Genomic DNA, 18,858 nt, shown 5'->3' with positions numbered 1-18,858 from the left:
TCTTCTTTGCACTCTTTCTACAGCTTCTTTATCCCTTGAAATTTTTATCTGGGAGACCAAATCTGCACACAGTAATCCAGGTGTGGTCTTATCAAAGCTTTATAAAGATACAAAATGACTTCCTCATCTTTACATGTTAAGGTTCACTACAACATCACAAGTATCCTCTGAGTTGTATTTGCAACTTTTGCTATGTGACCTTTGAACTTCAAATTGTTATCCACCAATACGCCAACATCTCTTGCCTCCTTAGTTTCTTGTAGCAAAATAGTGTGATGAAAGGTTTGAAAGCCTGGAAAAATCGAAAGAATGAATGACAGCAAAAGTTGGATGCAAGGACAGAAAGTACGGAAACTCGAAAGGATGAATGAGATTAAAAGTGTGAAGCAGGTGTCAAGAGCTCAAAAATGAGAAAGATTGAATGACAGAGAGAATGTGACACGAGAATTGAAAGTTGAGTTGGGTAGGATGAGGCAAGAGATGAAATGGATGCGGAATGAAGTTAAAGAAAATTCGGGAAATGTATGTGAGAGTGAAAATAATCAAAACAAATCATGCTGGTAGAGGTAACGAAAGACAAGTGAGTGATGCTGTATGGCGACTCCATTATTAAAGGTGTGCTGGATGCACAAGGTATGTTTTCCAGGTGGTAAAATGAGTCGAGTGATTGAGGAATTGGATTTGAGGAGGGAGTGAGCAAAGGAGTTGGTGGTTTTAATAGGTACGAATGATTTGACGGAAAACAAAGAGGACGTCAAAATGGATATCAGGAGGCTGCTTAGACAGATAAAAGAGAATAGTGTGATAGGAAGGGTAGTAAGCGTACTGCCTAGGTATCACAGTGGTGAGATGAGAAGGAGGGCAAGGATTATAAATGATAAGTTAGCTGAAATGTGTGAGGAGAAAAGAGTACAGTTTGCTAATGTGTGGAATGAGTTTGAAGGACGAAGTGAAACTATATAAGAGAGATGGACTGCATTTGAATGGTTTTGGTATGAGTTGCTTGGAGAGACTGCTGCTGGAAGGTAGAGAAGTGAGTACAGAGAATGAATCCGATCAAGTGGGAAGTGATGTGGAAGAGTAAGACAGGAAAGATTGAAGAGGTGGATATGAATGAGGAAGTGAGTGGCATGAGTATGGAAAATGAGAGAATGGGTGCAAGAGGAACAGGGAAATGGGGAGGCTCAGAGTGGACAGGGATACACAGCACGAGAAAGGTGGATGCTCCGAGAGGATATGAATGCATGTGTAGACAGGAAAGGAATGGGATGACCTGGGATCAAGAGGAAGCAGTTAGACTTGAAGAGTGTTCTAAAATAAATAAGCAAAAAGGGAAATGGCCCCAGTTGAGCATGGAGAAATCACATCGAATGAGCGGTATCAGTGAAACTGGCTGTAGATCAGGAATGAGCTGTTGTGTTTGTATATTTTGTATACAAATGCTAGAAGTGTAAGAAACAAGGCAGATGAAATGGTTGCATTAATTGAGTCTGTTGTTCACCCAAAAATTGTTGGAATAAGTGAGACATGGTTAGATGAGAACGACATCCTGACAGGAATAGAGATGGAAGGATATGATGTGTTTCGTGAGGATAGAAGGGGGTAAAAAGAGAGGGAGAGTGCTATTGATGATAGAGAAAGAGTTATGTCCATACAAAGTAGAGATGCAAGAGGGAAATAGTGCCAGTGGTTTTGAGGCAGTATGGTGTGAGATAGAGGTAAATGGAATGAAATACTTGGATGTTGTTATAGATCTGGTAATGTGGATGGTAGTGACTATGAAATGTATAATCAAATTAGCCAAGCAAATAAGAAGAGAGTGATCATTATGGGTGACTTTAATTATGGCAATATAGACTGGAATGATGAGATAGCAACTGGAAGTAAAGAAAATGAGTTTCTTGAGTTTTTGAGGGATAACTACCTCAGACAGTATGTAACAGAGGGCACACGAGGATTAAGGGTCTTGGATTTGGTCATTTCATCGGAGGATGTAATTATCAATGAGGTGTCAAATCATCCACCAATTGGTGAAAGTGACCATGAGGTGATTACCTGGGTGGTTGCCAGCAGTGTGAGGACCTCTGTGAGAAAAGGGTATATGTAGAACTACAAGGGGGAGGGGTGATTATGAAGAGCTCAGGAGACAGCTTGCAGGTGTAGCATGGAATGAGGAGTTAGCTGGAAAAGAGATCAGTGCAGCTTGGGAGATTTTCAAGAACTATCTAGTAGATGCAATGTCTAAATGTATTCCAAGAGTCAGAAGGTTAAATAAGGTAGGTGTGAAATGGATGAATGAAGAGATTAAGTATGCGATACAGAGAAAAGAGGCATTATAGAGCGAAAGAGAAGTGATAATAACCAATTCCATGAGGATTACATAGACCAGGCAAGGAGGGTGACTTGGTTGGTAAGGGGCAAAAGTAAAGTATGAGCAGTAATTAGCTAATGAAGTCAAAAAGAATTCTAGCGAGTTTTTTTTTTTTTTTTTTATATGTAGCCAGCAAAAAAGAGAATGGAAGAATGACACTGATTGGAGAAAATAGTATGAAGACAACTGCTGCAAAAGATATAGTGGAGATACTTCATGAGCAGTTTCATAAAGGTCTTTCAATTTGCGAATGTGACTTCATGGAGAGATTGAGGGCAGTTCACGATGGGGAGGAGAGACTGACTGCAAGTGAGCAAGAGGTGCATGGGGAGTTGGGCAAACTTGATGTTAATAAGGCTGTGGGACTTGATAATATATCACCACGTATTCTGAAGGAATGTGCCAGGGAGCTGAAACCTGCCTTCACATATTTTTTTAATATGAGTCTGACACTGGGTCAAGTTCCTAAGGAGTGGAAGGAGGGAAGGTGCCACTTCATAAGGGGGGGGATAGAACTCAAGCATCAAACTATAGGCCTATCTGTGTGTCAAGTGTTCTGGTTTAGTTGCTGGAGAAGCCAGTAAGGAACTAGGATCCAGAATTGAGTTGACAACAATAGTATTATCTTTGATGGACAGCATGATTTGCTAAAGAGAGGTCATGTTTTAGTAATATACTTACTTATTACAATAAGGTGACTGCTTCCTCGGACAGAGAGAAGGATACAGAGTAATATACTTAGATTTTGCAAAGGATTTTTATAGATTACCGCATGATAAGTTGATAGTCAAACTAGAATTAGTGCGTTGGATTGGAGACTGGCTATCTGATAGGTATCAACAAGTTGTGTATGGGGGGAGCAATATCCAGGAAAAGGAAAGTCAGTAGTGTGTGCCTCAGGGATCAGTTTTAGGGCCATTATTGTTAACTTGTATATTAATGATATTGGCAAAGATTTGGATGGAGATATTCAGTTGATTGCAGATGATGCAAAGTTGGGATGAACCCATGAAGAGTAGTGAAGATGTTGTGGCTTTACAAGAAGACTTGAATAAATTGAGTGATTTGGCACAAGAATGGAGATTCGAGTTCAATGTTGCAAAATGTAAGGTTTTAAAATTTGGGAAACAAAAATGGGATGCAGAATTTATGCTTGGTGAGGATATATTGTCAGTGGTGGAGGAAATAAGAGATTTTGGGGTGATAGTGGACACATTGCCAAAATTGTGAAGACAACACAAAGGCTTCTGGGAATGATGCAGAGGACACTGACTTGTAGAAGTAGGGAGATTCTTTCCATTGTATAAGGTGATTAGGCCACACATGGACTACTGTGCCCGGATTTGGACACCTGGTTTTCAGGAGGACAAAGAGATGTTGGAAAGGGTCCAGAAGCAACTGACTAAGGTAGTTTCTAACCTCTGGAATGTTGAATATCAGGAAAGATTGAGAAGATGCAATTTGCAGAGTCTGTTATTAACAGACTCTGCAAATCCCTTATTAACTTTGCTCTGCAATTTGCAGAGCAAAGTTAATAAGGGATTGTTATAGGATCAATGTTGGAGGGTTTCTGCAGAGAACAGTGGGAGATCAGGGGAGAACCAGAGATCATCCCTGGAAACTGTATAAAGAGGGCATGTGTGAGTAGGGGAGTGAGTGAGAAGCAGGTTTTTTCCAAGCAGAGTTGTGAATGATTGGACAAATTTCAGTGTGTTTAAAGCACGGTATATGATAAAAGGATCTCCTAGATGAATCTTTGACTCCATGGGGTCTTGGACAATAATAATAATAATTATCCTGCTAATATAATATGCTGCTGGAAGTGCATAACTTGACACTTACTAGTATTAAACTGCTTAGTTTAATGTTAGCCATTTTCATTTGCCCAATTTTCCAGCCTATTCAAATCATTTGTAAGTGGTGAATATTAGTAGTATCCCTGATTGCCCTGCCTATCTTTGCATCATTAGCACACAATGGCCCCTGCCTAATGTCATTAATACCGTGCTTCTCAACCTTCTTTCATGTGTGCCATATTTTTTTAACATTAGTTATTGTGTTCCCCCACCTTTCCCCCTTTTAAATGTGTTGAGACACTGACAAAACCCATAAAAATTAGCAAAACAAAAAAAAAATAGAAATTAATTAAAATTTTTAAATATTCATATTTTAAATTTAAATACATCTTCAAATCTTTCGAAAATTATATAGATCTGGCATCACTGCACAGACTGTTGAATTGTATCGGCCTTTCAGAAACATTTGCAATTTCATCATGGGAAGTCTCGAATGTTCTGGAAATGTTTCTGCGAGTACAATTAAGGCTTGAAATGGCAAAATGGCAGTAATCAACAGTGAGAAGTCGATGGTCGGCATTATTTTACTTCTATTTGCAATGACTGTGATATACGGTATAAAAACAATCTTTTCTAGCGTAGAAAAATGGATAAATTTTTAACTGGATGCAAGCAGGCATCTGACGACTGTGGAGCATTGATGTCAACAAATTCAGGTTTACAGAATATCACTCTGAAAGTAAAATCAAGAAAGTATGCAGCAGAATATTTAAATTTCAGTTTTACAAAGACTGAAGTAAATGATGAAGAAAGACCACTTTGTGTTATTTGTTCGAAAATGTCGATGGCTGATAGCATGAAACTGAATAAACTTAAAAAGACATTTGGAAACACTTCATAAGGAGTATGTTAACATACCTTGAGAGGTCTTTGCTACCAAACTGAAATGTTTTGAAATGCAAAAATCTAGCATTAAAAAAAGCTTTGTCTGCTTCTTACAAAGTTGCATATAAAATTGTTAGTGCAAAAATCTCCACACTATCGGAGAAGACCTAATTCTGCCAGCTGCGATTTATACTGTGGAAACTATGCTTGGAGAAAGTTTTACTAAACAACTACAATGCATATCTCTATCAAATGATACTGTTGCTCAGCGAATTGGTGATATATGTGAAGATCAGATAGCAACAAGGATTGTCATTTAATTGCTTATGTTTGATTTTGAGATGGATTATCAGCAGTTGAAGAGTTATTGCTTTGTAACCCAATAGAAAGAAGAGTCACAGCACCTGAATTGTTCAAAATATTGAACGATTTTATATGCAAGACAATCATACAGTGGAAAAATTGCGTTGGAATTTGCACTGATGGTGCTTGAGTTATGTCAGGAAGGTTTAAAAGTTTACAAGCCCTTGTGAGGGAAAAATCCCCACAATGTATTTGGACACGTTGCATGATTCATAGAGAAGCTCTTGCTCAAAGGAAATGAGTCCTGGACTAAAGACAGTTATAGCTGTGGTGAAGTATATAAAAATGAGACCCTTAAAATCAAGACTGTTTTCTGAACTTTGCAAAGACATGGCTGGAGCAGAACATTCAGCGTTACTATTTTACTGAAAGACAAGATGGTTATCACAAGGAAAATGTTTATAACATGTTTATGAATTAAGAGATGAAATAGCAATCTTCTTGGAAGAGGAAATTCACGAAGAAGCAGAGTAGTTTAGAGACCATTTATTTGTGATGAAATTGAACTACTTGGTGGACATGTTCGAAAAACTAAATACATTAAACCTGCAACTTCAAGGAAAAAATACACATATGTTAGAGATGAGTGACAAATTAATGCTTTTTGTAAAAAACTAGAGTTATGGAACAAAAAGGTAAAGCAACAAAAATTAGAAATTAGATCAAACTTACAAGGCAGAAGAGTAACACATCAAAGTTTTATTTGCAACTATTGAAAATCATTTAACAATGTTGACAAAGAATTTTAGAAACTATTTTATAACTGACGACAACATAATGGCAATATACGAGTGGGCTAGAAACCCATTTCAAATTACACTTGAAGGTTTCTCAATTGAAGGAAAGGAACAATTTATAGACTTCACATCAAGAAATCAAAAGACAATTTGCATCTAAATTGCTGTTTGAATTTTGGGCCAGTGTTGATGATGAATTTTCTGCACTAAAGTCAAGAGCTTTTCGTGCACTTTTGCCATTTCCAACATCTTTTGGAAATCAGCAGTTGAAATGGGGTTGTGAAATCGGGTTTTCTGCAGTGGCTGCCTTAAAAGCAAAATATAGAAAGAGAACTAAGAGTGTCAATTTCTGATGTATCACCATCATATGAAAAGCTTTGCTCTGCAACACAGGCCCAAGGAAGCTATTAATTTTTAGATTTATTGTTTAGTTTTAATTAGTTGCTCGGTATATTTTGCAATATTGAGATGTTCCGTAAGCATTACTAGTTTATTCAATACACTGGATTTTATACATTTTATTATTTTATTTTCAGAGTGTATTTTATGTTTTTGTGTCAATAAATAGTTTCATTAAATGTTTTTTTTTCAATAAAGTAGTTTTTCAGTTTTTCCATTGATTTCCAATTTCTTCTTGCCCTCCTCCCAGGTATTTTTTGCACCCCCTTTGGGGGAATGCCAGAGGCTGAGATGCATTAATGCATAGATTGAACAATAATGGCCCAAGGACTGAACCTTGAGGTACACCACTCATCACCTTAAATCTGGCAGATTCACACCCACTGTATATCACTTTTTGATATCTATCTGTCAACCATCCTCTGATCCAAGTCAACAGTTTATATTCCAATCCCATATTCTCCAGTTTATGCAACAGCCTTTTGTGTGGTATGCTATCACATACCTTAGAAAAATTCAACATTATCATAGTGTATCCATTCCCTTTATCCAACTGAGCCGTAACATTTATTATAAAATATGAGCAAACTGCTAAAACATGATCTTCCTTTAGCAAACCCATGCTGCTCCTTGCAGAGTATAGCTTGTTTGTCTGCCCATTTCTGTATGCGAGTTCTTACCAACTTCTCTAAAATCTTCACTACCACACCAGAGGCACTGATAGGTCGGTAGTTTGACACATTCAGTTTCTGCACCGCTCTTATACAATAGAACTATCATACATTCCTTCCATTCTTGTGGTATCATTTCTGAGCTGAGACTCATGTTATACAAACAAAGGCCTTTGTTTGTATATTGTTTCAATTGTGAAAGGCCTAGCCAATTCGACTGAACATTCCTTTAGCAAATATGCTGATATTAATATTAATATTATTATTATTAGCAAAATCCTAATCCAAATCCTAAGTCTTTGATCTCTAGTTCCTTCTTTCACATGCCGCTTGAGAAAGTTATCCCACAACAATTCACTAAATTCCTCTTTTTTCTTATCATGAGATTTCTCTTCTACCATCAATGTTTGGAGAATTACAGTCACCTATAATGATCACTCATTTGGTACCCATAAGGCTAAATTGGCAATGCATTTCTTTGTTCCCGTGCAACTGAGCTGCCAGGTCTGTAGCAACACCCACCATATATTTCATTCTGTTCGCCTCCACTTCATGCTAGATAGACTCAAACTTAGTGCTATGTGGGACACTGATACCATTATTGTTTTCTTGTGTTTCTACTGTAACTGGACTTAAGTCATTTGATATCATTAGTAGTACTCCTCCTCCTCTTCTATTTTTTCTGTCATTCTTAAAAACGGTATACCCATTATACTCAATCCCAGTTACCAAATCTGATTCAAATAGCCAGGTTTCACTAATACCAACAATCTTAAGTCACGTTGTATTTAATAAAGCAATAAACTCAACCCCTTTGTTTCTAGCATTTGTCTATAGACATAATAAATTACCACCTAGCTTATTCTTATAATTAGATATGCAATCTATTTGGTCTTGTTCTAGAATTTTCTCTTTTCCAGACCTACTCAAAAGGTCCAAACCCAAAGCATATTTTTACGCCCCTTCACCACATACATAACCATGTTCGAAGACATTCATATCTTTATCACGTTTGCTTACCATAACCTAACTTTCACAACTATTCCTCCCTTAATGATCTGGTTTCCATGACTCTCTGCATTAGGTCTCATACCAAGAAGTAATTTTTCCAAACCCCTGATGCCAAATGAATTTAAGTGCAGGCCATCCCTCTTATACAAGTCTTTTCTGCCATCAAACTCGCTCTAAACATTGAAGTAATTCTTTTCATAAGCAGCTTGTAGTAACTTATAGCTACTTATGAAATGCTCAGTTACTTTTTTTTTTTTTTTTAAGTTACTTGTCCATTTCTGATCATGGAAAGCTTTCCACTGCACTGTGTATAATGAACATTCATTTAGCAAAGTACCATTACAGCGAACTCCCTATTGCAAATTACAGAGATGTCTCAGTCAAGGCACTACAGCATGAATTCTTCTCTAAAGGAATTTTGCTCTATAGTAAATCTACTATTATAAGTTAGTCCAAGGTCCCTATGAATTTTATATAATCAAAATTCACTACAGAATAGCATACTTGAAAAATTATATTCTTGTTTATTCGTATTTATGTAATACACCATTTTTCTTTTCCTATGATTAAAGATGATAACTACTGTCAAATTAATTTTCGGTATCTTAATTTGTATCATTGACCTAACATCTGCTTATGACACTGTCTGGATCAGGGGCCTTCTTCTAAAACTAGGAAATATTATAAAGTGTAAAAAAACTCTACAACTTTTTGAATCTCTTCTCTCCACAGAAAGATCTGGGTCCATATTGGCTAAAAAAAGAGAAGGCCAAGATTCCTTCACAATGGTCTTCCTCAGGGGTCTGTGTTATCCCCTATACTTTTTAACATCTATGTGTATGATCTATCTCATAACAGATCAAGCAAGTATATGTATGCCAATGACTTAGCGATCTTACATCAATTCACCTCCTTTACCAACCTAGAATCAACCTTGAATACAGACTTGAACACCCTGGAAGAGTACTTCAAGCAGTGGTACTTGAAGCCAAATCCAACGAAAACAGTGTCCTCAATATTTCACCTGTACAATGCAGAGGCAAATCGACAACTCAACCTTTCCTTCTGTGGAAAAATGGTAGAACATGAGCCTCACCCAAAATACCTTGGAGGGGGCCTGGACAGAAGCCTAACCTATAAAAGGCACATCATCAACCTCTCCAACAAAATTAAAACCAGAAATAACATCATTTCAAGGCTTGCTGGAACAACCTGGGGTTGTGGTGCAAAAGTCCTAAAGTCGTCTACAGTAGCCCTTGCATTCTCTGCAGCAGAATATTGTACTCCTGTCTGAGAAAGAAGTACACATACTAACATTATAGACACCCAGATGAACTCTACCATGCACACAATTAGTGGGACAGTGAGACGCACCCCTCTCTCCTGGCTGCCTGTACTATCTAACATTGCTCCACCACACATACGGAGAAGACAAGCCTCGATTAAGGAATTTAATAAAGCAATGAGCAACCCACTCCTACCCCTACACCAGACTCTCATAAACCCACCTAGTCTTCGCCTCAAATCTAGAAAGCCTCTCTGGTCCATGGACGAACTCTCTTCAGCTGTGCTGCCATCAATATCTGACATAGAGAGAAAATACTGGTCCAACAATCTCCCTGGCAGAAGATCCCTGTGCTCCGCAGCCTGGTTTTGATCTTCCTAGGAAGATTTGGTCATCCATAAACAGGATCAGAACTAGTCAGGGCAGATGTGGCTATCTTCTACATAAATGGGGGCTGTCAGATCACCTTTATTGTGATTGTTCTCCCATGGCTCAGACGATTACTCATATTGTGTACGACTGCCCAAGGCGCCAATTTCACAGTGGTGGCCTACAGGACATCCATAAGGTGACAGATGAGACCTTGAAATGGCTTTCCAGCCTGGACCTTGACCTGTAGTTGGTATGATGGTGGCGGTGGTTATGGAGGAAACAGAAGATCACGGTCCTGTCTCACCACAAAGACGTTATTCTCGTAGTCCTTGTCATAGTATCAGCAGAACTCCTCCTCATGTTAGAAGATGATGATACAGTGTGAAATGGGCCTCCTCTAATGGATCAAGTTTTCTCACACAAGACACAACTGCTCTCTACTTAAACCTCGGATACAGCTACTTTTATGTTGTGAAGTGTTGTGAGAACATGCAGCCTTGTCATACTTGGTGCAGCAGGATGATAATTGTCCCTGGCTTAATTATGACAAGTTACTTTTGCTTTATGTTTTAAAAAAAAAGGAAAGACTTAGAAAGCAGGTTGTGCCTTTTATGTAATGAACTTTTATATGTTAAGATTTTCATCATTTGTTTCTGGATATTGTGATTGTACTTTTCACTTACCAGTTTTCATGTAGCCATAAGCATAAATAAATAAATATCTTAAAAGTCTTGTTTCTTACCAGTACAGTCTCAATAATAATAATAAACACAAACAAAAAACACAAATAAAAACACACAAAAAAAAACAAATATAAACTCAGTGTTAGTTATATTTTTATTACATTAATTTTTTGGTAAAAACAACAACAACATACTCATCATAATAATAATGTCTTTTTTTAGGAGGGGAGGGAGGATTACATGCTCTATACAGGCTCTCACCTCCTCCGAGAGCAGGTGAGAGCATGTATAGGCAGGAAAGTAAAGGGATGACCAGGGATCAAGAGGAAACAGATGGAATTGCAAAGGGTTCTAAAATGAAGCAGAAAGGGAAATGGCCCCAGTCCAGCATGGAGAGATCACATCGAGTGAGTGGTATCAGTGGAACTAGCTGTAGATCCAGAAATGAGTTGTTGTGTTTGTATACCAATGCTAGAAGTATAAGAAACAAGGCAGATGAAATGGTTGCACTAATTGCGTCTGTGCACCCAGAGATTGTCAGAATAAGTGAGACATGGTTAGATGAGGATGACATCCTGATAGGAATAGAGATGGAAAGGTATGATGTGTTTCGTGAGGATAGAAGGGGTAAAAAGGGAGGGGGAGTGCTATTGATGATAGAGAAAGAGTTATGTCCATACAAGGTAGAGATGCAAGAGGGAAATAGGGCCAGTGGTTTTGAGGCAGTATGGTGTGAGATAGAGGTGAATAGAATCAAATACTTGGTGGGATGTTGTTATAGACCTGGTAATGCGGATGGTGGTGATAGTGAAATGTATAGTCAAATAAGCCAAGCAAATAAGAAAAGGGTGATCGTTATGGGTGATTTTAATTATGGCAATATAGACTGGAATGAAGAGATAGCAACTGGAAGTAAAGAAAATGATTTTCTTGAGTTTTTGATGGATAACTACCTCAGACAGTATGTAACAGAGGGCACACGAGGATTAAGGGTCTTGGATTTGGTCATTTCATCGGAGGATATAATTATCAATGAGGTGTCAAATCATCCACCAATTGGTGAAAGTGACCATGAGGTGATTACTTGGGTGGTTGCCAGCAATGCAAGGACCCCTGTGAAAAAAAGGGTGTATGTGGAACTACAAGGGGGGGTGGGGGATTATGAAGAGCTCAGGCGACAGCTTGCAGGTGTAGCATCGAATGAGGAGTTAGCTGGAAAAGAGATCAATGCAGCTTGGGGGATTTTCAAAAACTATTTAGTAGATGCAATGTCTAAATGTATACCATGGGTGAGAAGGTTAAATAAGGTAGGTGTGAGATGGATGAATAAAGAGATTAAGCATGCAATACAGATAAAAAGAGCATTGTGGAGGCAGCATAAGAGAAGTGGAAGTAACCAATTTCATTAGGTCTACAAAGACCAGGCAAGGAGGGTGACTTGGTTGGTGAGAGTAGCTAAAGAGAGGTATGAATAGCAGTTAGCTAATGAAGCCAAAAAGAATCCTAGGGAGTTCTTTCGATATGTAGCCAGCAAAAGAAAGAATGATTATGGAAGGATGACATTGATTGGAGGAAATGGTATAAAGACAGCTGTTGCAGAATGTGTGGTGGAGATACTTAATGAGCAGTTCATAAAGATCTTTCAATCTTGTGAATGTGACTTCATGGAGAGATTAAGAGCAGTTGATGATGGGGAGGAGAGACTGACCGTAAGTGAGCAAGAGGTGTTTGGGGAGTTGAGTAAACTAGATGTAAATAAGGCTGTGGGACTTGATAATATATCACCGCGTATTCTGAAGGAATGTGCCAGAGAGTTGACACCTGCCTTGACATATTTTTTTAATACAAGTCTTGCACTTGGTCAAGTTCCTAAAGAGTGGAAGGAGGGCAAGATTGTGCCACTTCATAAAGGAGGTGATCGAACTCAAGCATCAAACTATAGGCCTATCTGTGTGTCAGGTGTTGTGGTTAAGTTGTTGGAGAAGCTTGTGAGAACTAGGATCCAGAGTTGGGTTGACAACAATGGTATAATCTTTGATGGACAGCATGGATTTGCTAAAGGGAGGTCATGTTTTAGTAATCTACTTACTTATTACAATAAAGTGACTGCTTCCTTGGACAGAGGAGAAGGATACACAGTAATATACTTGGATTTTGCAAAAGCTTTTCATAGAGTACCTCATGATAAGTTGACAGTCAAACTAGAGCAGATGGGGTTGGATATTAGATTAGTGCATTGGATTGGAGACTGGCTATCTGATAGGTATCAACAAGTTGTGTATGGGGGTGCAATATCCAGGAAAAGTCACTAGTGCAGTGCCTCAGGGGTCTGTTTTAGGGCCATTACTATTTAACTTGTATATTAATGATATTGGCAAAGATTTGGATGGAGATATTCAGTTGTTTGCAGATGATGCAAAGTTGGGACGAACCATAAAGAGTAGTGAAGATGTTGTGGCCTTGCAAGAAGACTTGAATAAATTGAGTGATTGGGCAAGCAAATGGGGATGCGAGTTCAATGTTGCAAAATGTAAGGTTTTAAAATTTGGAAAACAAAGATGGGATGCAGAATTTATGCTTGGTGAGAATATATTGTTGGAAATAGAGGAAATAAAAGATCTGGGGGTGATAGTGGATAAGGATCTAAAATTTAGGGGATACATCGCCAAAATTGTGAAGACAACACAAAGACTTCTGGGAATGATGCGGAGGACACTGACGTGCAGAAGTAGGGAGATTCTTGTTCCATTGTATAAGGCTTTGATTAGGCCACACATGGACTACTGTGCCCAGATTTGGTCACCTGGTTTTTAGAAGGATGAAGAGATGTTGTTAAGGGTCCAAAGGCGACTGACTAAGGTAGTTTCTGACATCTGGAATGTTGAGTATGAGGAAAGATTGAAAAGATGTAATTTGCAGAATCTAGTGGAGAGAAGGAAGAGGGGAGATATGATAGACACCTACAAGTTGGTAAGGGGTTGTTATAGGATCAATGGTGGAGAAGTTCTACAGAGAATTGAGATTAGACGAAATGTCCGACCGGACAAGTTGAGATTGGAGAAAATGTCCGACGACATTTCGTCCAATGTGGACGAGTGTTCCGTTGGACAAACTTATAAAAGGACAAAAAATCTTGGACCATCTGCGTTCAAATCCCTTCCTTCCATGTGTTCTCTACTCCTTCCAATCAATGTTACCATAGTTGCAATCCCCCATAATAATTACCTGTTCTCCACTCTTTGAGTCTATTTGCCAGTGCATACTATCTCCATCGTCTATTCCATTCCCTGGTCTATAGCAGCACCGAAATGTATATTTTGTTCTGCTGGCCTCAATCTCATACTACATAGCCTCAATTGTGCTATTTTTACTGGCCTGCATTCAAATATTCTTTGGAATTATACTGGAAATATTGTTATATGATATACAATTAAAACACACCCCTGAAATCAATAATGTCATCATTATGGATTTTCAAGAAAATTAAAGCAAATTACATTGCTCAGATCTTCTGTCCATAAGAAGTGACCAGAATCTAAACATGCTACCTAATATTGCTCACATGACCACCCTCATAGAAGGTCAATAACAATAACAATAATGATAATAACAATAAAGAAGATATAAATACCTTTCAAGGTCTGCAATGTATTTTGAGCATCAGCCAATATTTTATCACCAGCTGCAACGGCATCATTGGCTTTTGCCAGTGCTGCATCTGTATCAGCTAGCATTTCATCAGTAATCTATTGAAATATACAATTATATTTATGTCATATTAATTTTCAGATATTCTTCAAAGAATATGAAGAGAAGTTTTTATATGTAACTTTTTCATATCTTTTATAGTGTAAAATGTATGAATAAGCTATATCATTTTCATATTTCCATCTTGACTGAGACTTTTAAACTGTTGAAAGTCTTTACAAATTTGTTCTTCGGTTTCATCATCATATATAGTCAAATCTCTTTTCTGACTCTCGATCTTCTGATTAGAATTTATAAATGCTCAAATTCATTATTATTATTATTATTATCTAGGCTTCCATGCATTCAAAAGACTCATTGTGGGAGGTCCTTCCTAAGAAACACAAAGTCTATCAAGACTCATTGAGGGGAGGTCTCCACTAAGAAACACAAAGTCTATCATACCACTCCTTAACTCCATCAGGCAATGCATTCCATGGTGGTTCAACCACCCTCTATGCAAAGAAACCACTCCTCGCCCTCTTGCTCACAGTTTCCTTTCGTAACTTTCAGGGATGACCCCTTGTCATCACTCCTTCCCACTGTTCAACCAAGCGAAAGAACTCCCCAGTGTCAACCCTGTAACCACCTTACAACAGTTTAAAAGTCTCAATCATATCACCTCTCCTTCTTCTATCCACCAAACTCTGCAGTCCACATTCCCTCAGCCGATCCTCATAACTAACATTGTACAGTCCTGAAACCATCTTTGTTATCTGCCTCTGTACCCTTTCCACAGTTAATTTATCCCCTTCAAATCCTGGGGACCAAATCTGAGAACAATAGTCTAAGTGTGGTCTGATCAGGGTCTTATACAATGGAATGATAACTCTTTTATCTCTGCAGGTCAGCATCCTTCTCATTATTGTAGCAATTCTCTGTGTTACCTTCGCCACCTTTGCAATATGTCCCCTGAATTTCAGGTTTCTATCAATCATTAACCCCAGATCTCTTGTCTCCCCTACTTCCTCCAGTACAACTCCTCCAAAAAAGTATTCAGTGTCCCATCGATTTGTCCCAAACCTCAAGACCTTACATTTTGCTGCATTAAACCGACACCCCATTCATTTGCCCATCTATCTAGCTTATTCAAATTCTCTTGCAAGGCTACCACATCTGCACTATTACTAATAACCCTTCCCTGCATCACATCATCCGCAAACAACTAAATATCCTCCTGCAATCCACTGACAATGTCCTTAATATAAAGGTTCCAGTACTGAGCCCTGTAGGATCCCACTTGTAATCTTCTGCCTCCTTGAAACAGCCCCACCATACACAACTCTCTGATACCCATCGGACAGCCAATCCTGAATCCAGTTGACAAACCTGACATCCAAACCCATGTGCTGCAACATAAATATCAGCTTATCATGTGCACCCTGTCAATTGCCTTCGCTAAATCCAAGAAAATGGCAGTATTTGCCTTTCCCTCATCTACTGCTCGTGTAACTTTACTTATATGGTTATTCCTATATGAATTAGAATATGAATGTGAAAATACTTATATGGTTATTCGTATATGAATTAGAATGGCCATACTACTCACATGGCAACTTCCATTCACTTATTTTGTGTTTTTGGCATGGGTTAAGATGGAATTTAGATTCTTACTGGTGGGATGGTGCATGAGTATCATGATTGTGTGACAGAAAAAAAAAAAAGTTGGGTACTTTGGGCAACTTTCTCCCTGAAAATTAGTTAAGAAGTCAAACATAGTAATGTCAATTTAGGTTATTTAAATAAAATGTGCTTACTTGCTGCTGTCTTATTGATTCCTCCAACAGATCACTGGCATCTTTTATCTTCATATCTGCACTTTCCAATAAATTTTTGTTGTTGTGGATAACATCATCTGCTTCACCTCTGATCCTCCTAGCCTATAAAAAGTTTTATTCTGTATCAAAAACATCCATCTAAACAGTGTTTTATTGTTCCATTTTATCTCACTATTAATCCACCATTAATTCATCAGGTCCACAAAACTTCTTTTGTAGATAAGGAAATTGTTATTAGTAATATAATATAATGGAACATGAAATGAAATGTAATGAAACATGGAAATCTACTGATGGTCATACATTCAATCAAAAAGACCATATCGTAATAAGTAAAAGACATAGAAATTGCATTCAGAATATCTGGAGCTTCAGAGAAGCAGAGTGTGATAGTGACCATTTTCTAGTTGGTGCCATACTTAAGATAAAAATAAATAGTAATATTTTTCAGCATATACAAATCAAGTGAGATATAATATTCACAAACTAGATATAACAGAAGAGAAAAGAAAATATGCATGTGAATTAAAACAGAAATTGAAAAATATACAACCAGAGGAGAATGAAAATATTGAAAACATCTGGAATCATATCAAGGTAGCATAAAGTAGCAGCAGAAAACCCAACTGGAATTCAAAGTAAAATATAAAAAAAAAAAAAAAAACTTCCTACCAACACTGTAATCAACCTTTCTTTAGTCACCCTGAAGCAACCAACGCGCTATCACGTGGCCACAACTTTGCCATTGCTCCCAGAAAAATACCTAGTGAGGATATTATGATCCAGATCGAACGCGAAATCCGCCTCCTTCTGAATCAAATCGTAAGACTGGATGTAGCTCGTGTCCTCTCCAAAGCAAGAACACCAAAAACCAACATATCCAACAAGGAATATAAAGCTCCGCAGGAAATGAGGAATAATAAAGAAATAGTTACCACCAAAGTGGATAAGGGAATGCAACTGTAGTACTTAACCAAAAGGACTACACAGGTAAGCTTAATGCTCTTCTATTAGATCGGACTACTTACCTCCCTATCGAATACAATCCCAGCAACTCACAAATCAGAAAACTTCACAGGCTCCTTAAGAAAGTCACTTCTTGGCCTGTAGAAGTTACCAACAGATTAAAGCTGTTTAACACTATAACCTCCCCACCCCCCGTATTTTATGGACTCCCAAAAATACATAAAGAAAATGTGCCATTATGTCCTATAGTGGATGGCATTGATTCCCTACACACACACAAATTAGTCACACATTTAGCCAAAGCGCTCACACACTATACTGGCAATACACCATCACACATAAAAAACTCTGCCCACTTCAAAGCCAGTATAGAAAACCTCTCACTCCAACATACTGACATAATGGTCAGTTTGGACGTCTCCTCTCTATTCACAAATGTCCAACTCAAGGAAACCTTAGAGCTCATCCAAACTAAATTTCCTCCCAATATCTCAGCCCTATTTCAGTTTACAATGAACTCAGGCTATTTCGTTTGGCAAGGAAAATTCTACAAACAGATAGAGGGGACAGTTGAAGAGAAAGCCTTAAACTCAGCCCCACAAAAACCCACTCTTTGGCTTTGATACGAGATGTGTTTGCAGTTTGGCCACATGGCTCAGATACACTCCACTCCTTCTTAACACACTTAAACAGCCAACATCCCAGAAGGTGAATCCAGTTCACCTTGGAAAAAGAGGAAAACAACAGTCTCCCTTTCCTAGACACTCTAATCACTCGCCAGCCTGATGGATCCTTGGTTTTCTCTATTTACAGAAAACCCACCAATACAGGCAGATACATTCGTTAGCAATCCCCCCCCCCACAATAATATGGAGTGGTGTAAACACTATACAACAGGGTTAAACTAAACCTGTTCTAACGACATGGCCCTAAACACTGAACTAAATCACATCCTCAACACTTTCTCAGCCAATTTTCTGTATGTTACAGACCATACAGAAAATTAGCATCCCTTATCTGCTCCACTAAAGACCAACCACTTCCCCTAGACCTACCTGGTGTATACCAGGTCCCTTGCAGCTGTAAAAAACTGTCTTACTTTGGCCAAACAGGCAGGACAGTAAATATCAGAATTTCGGAACACAAGGACTACATCCGTTTTCACAAGTACAGCTATTCTGGTCTTGCAGACCATGCTCTGGATACAAAGCACAGAATACGGGGGAAGAAAGCTACAGTAATACACCGTAGCAAATACAAATTCGAATGGCAATTTATGGAATCAGCCTCAGCCCTAAGAAACTCTCCAAATCTCAACAAATTTGGTTGTATGAGACTGCCCCAAATTTGGAAGGCTTACATCAGCAGACCTTCAGCCCAACAGCCACTTAGCCCGCTAGGGGGTATCATCAGGACTTTTACGAGAACAATAGCTTCATTCTCAGTTACTGTGTTGTAGTGCCTACATGCAAGTGCCTTTTTTGTAAATTCCTTTTGAAGATGGTAACGTGACGTTGCCAAAATATTGGAAATATTTATTAAAGTGTAATTTAATTTATATTCGTATCTGCATTGTCAATTCCTTAAGTGATTTAGTAATACAATGTATACTGGAATATTAATTAAAAGAAACTTTAATAAATACCTCCTATATTTCAGCAACATCACATTGCCATCTTCATGGGAACATACAACTATGACACATGCACTACACAAAGCAAATGAAGCAGAAGACAGAAAACTACTGTTGTTCCTAGAGTCCTAAAGGTGCTCCCTAGCAAGCTATATTGGGTT

The 18,858-nt window shown here is 38.2% G+C and overlaps 1 protein-coding gene across 1 annotated transcript in view; it reads right to left on the bottom strand.

Moving 5' to 3' along the window:
* The window catches only part of LOC150092398 (laminin subunit gamma-1-like), a 245,090-nt gene that overhangs the window by 35,406 nt on the left and 190,826 nt on the right, over positions 1 to 18,858 (bottom strand). The window contains exons 18-19 of the mRNA XM_090415061.1: positions 16,078 to 16,200; positions 14,205 to 14,319 (exon numbers count right to left, since the gene is read on the bottom strand). Coding sequence (XP_090271187.1) covers positions 14,205 to 14,319; positions 16,078 to 16,200 — 238 coding nt within the window. The remainder of the gene's footprint in view (positions 1 to 14,204; positions 14,320 to 16,077; positions 16,201 to 18,858) is intronic.

This window comes from Typopeltis vanoorti, chromosome 26, assembly GCF_054136105.1.
Source record: "Typopeltis vanoorti isolate ZY-2024b chromosome 26, IOZ_Tvanoo_1.0, whole genome shotgun sequence".
NCBI lineage: Eukaryota > Metazoa > Arthropoda > Arachnida > Uropygi > Thelyphonidae > Typopeltis > Typopeltis vanoorti.
Note: the sequence above shows the minus strand (reverse complement) of the source record. Positions and strands in the feature narration are given on the sequence as shown.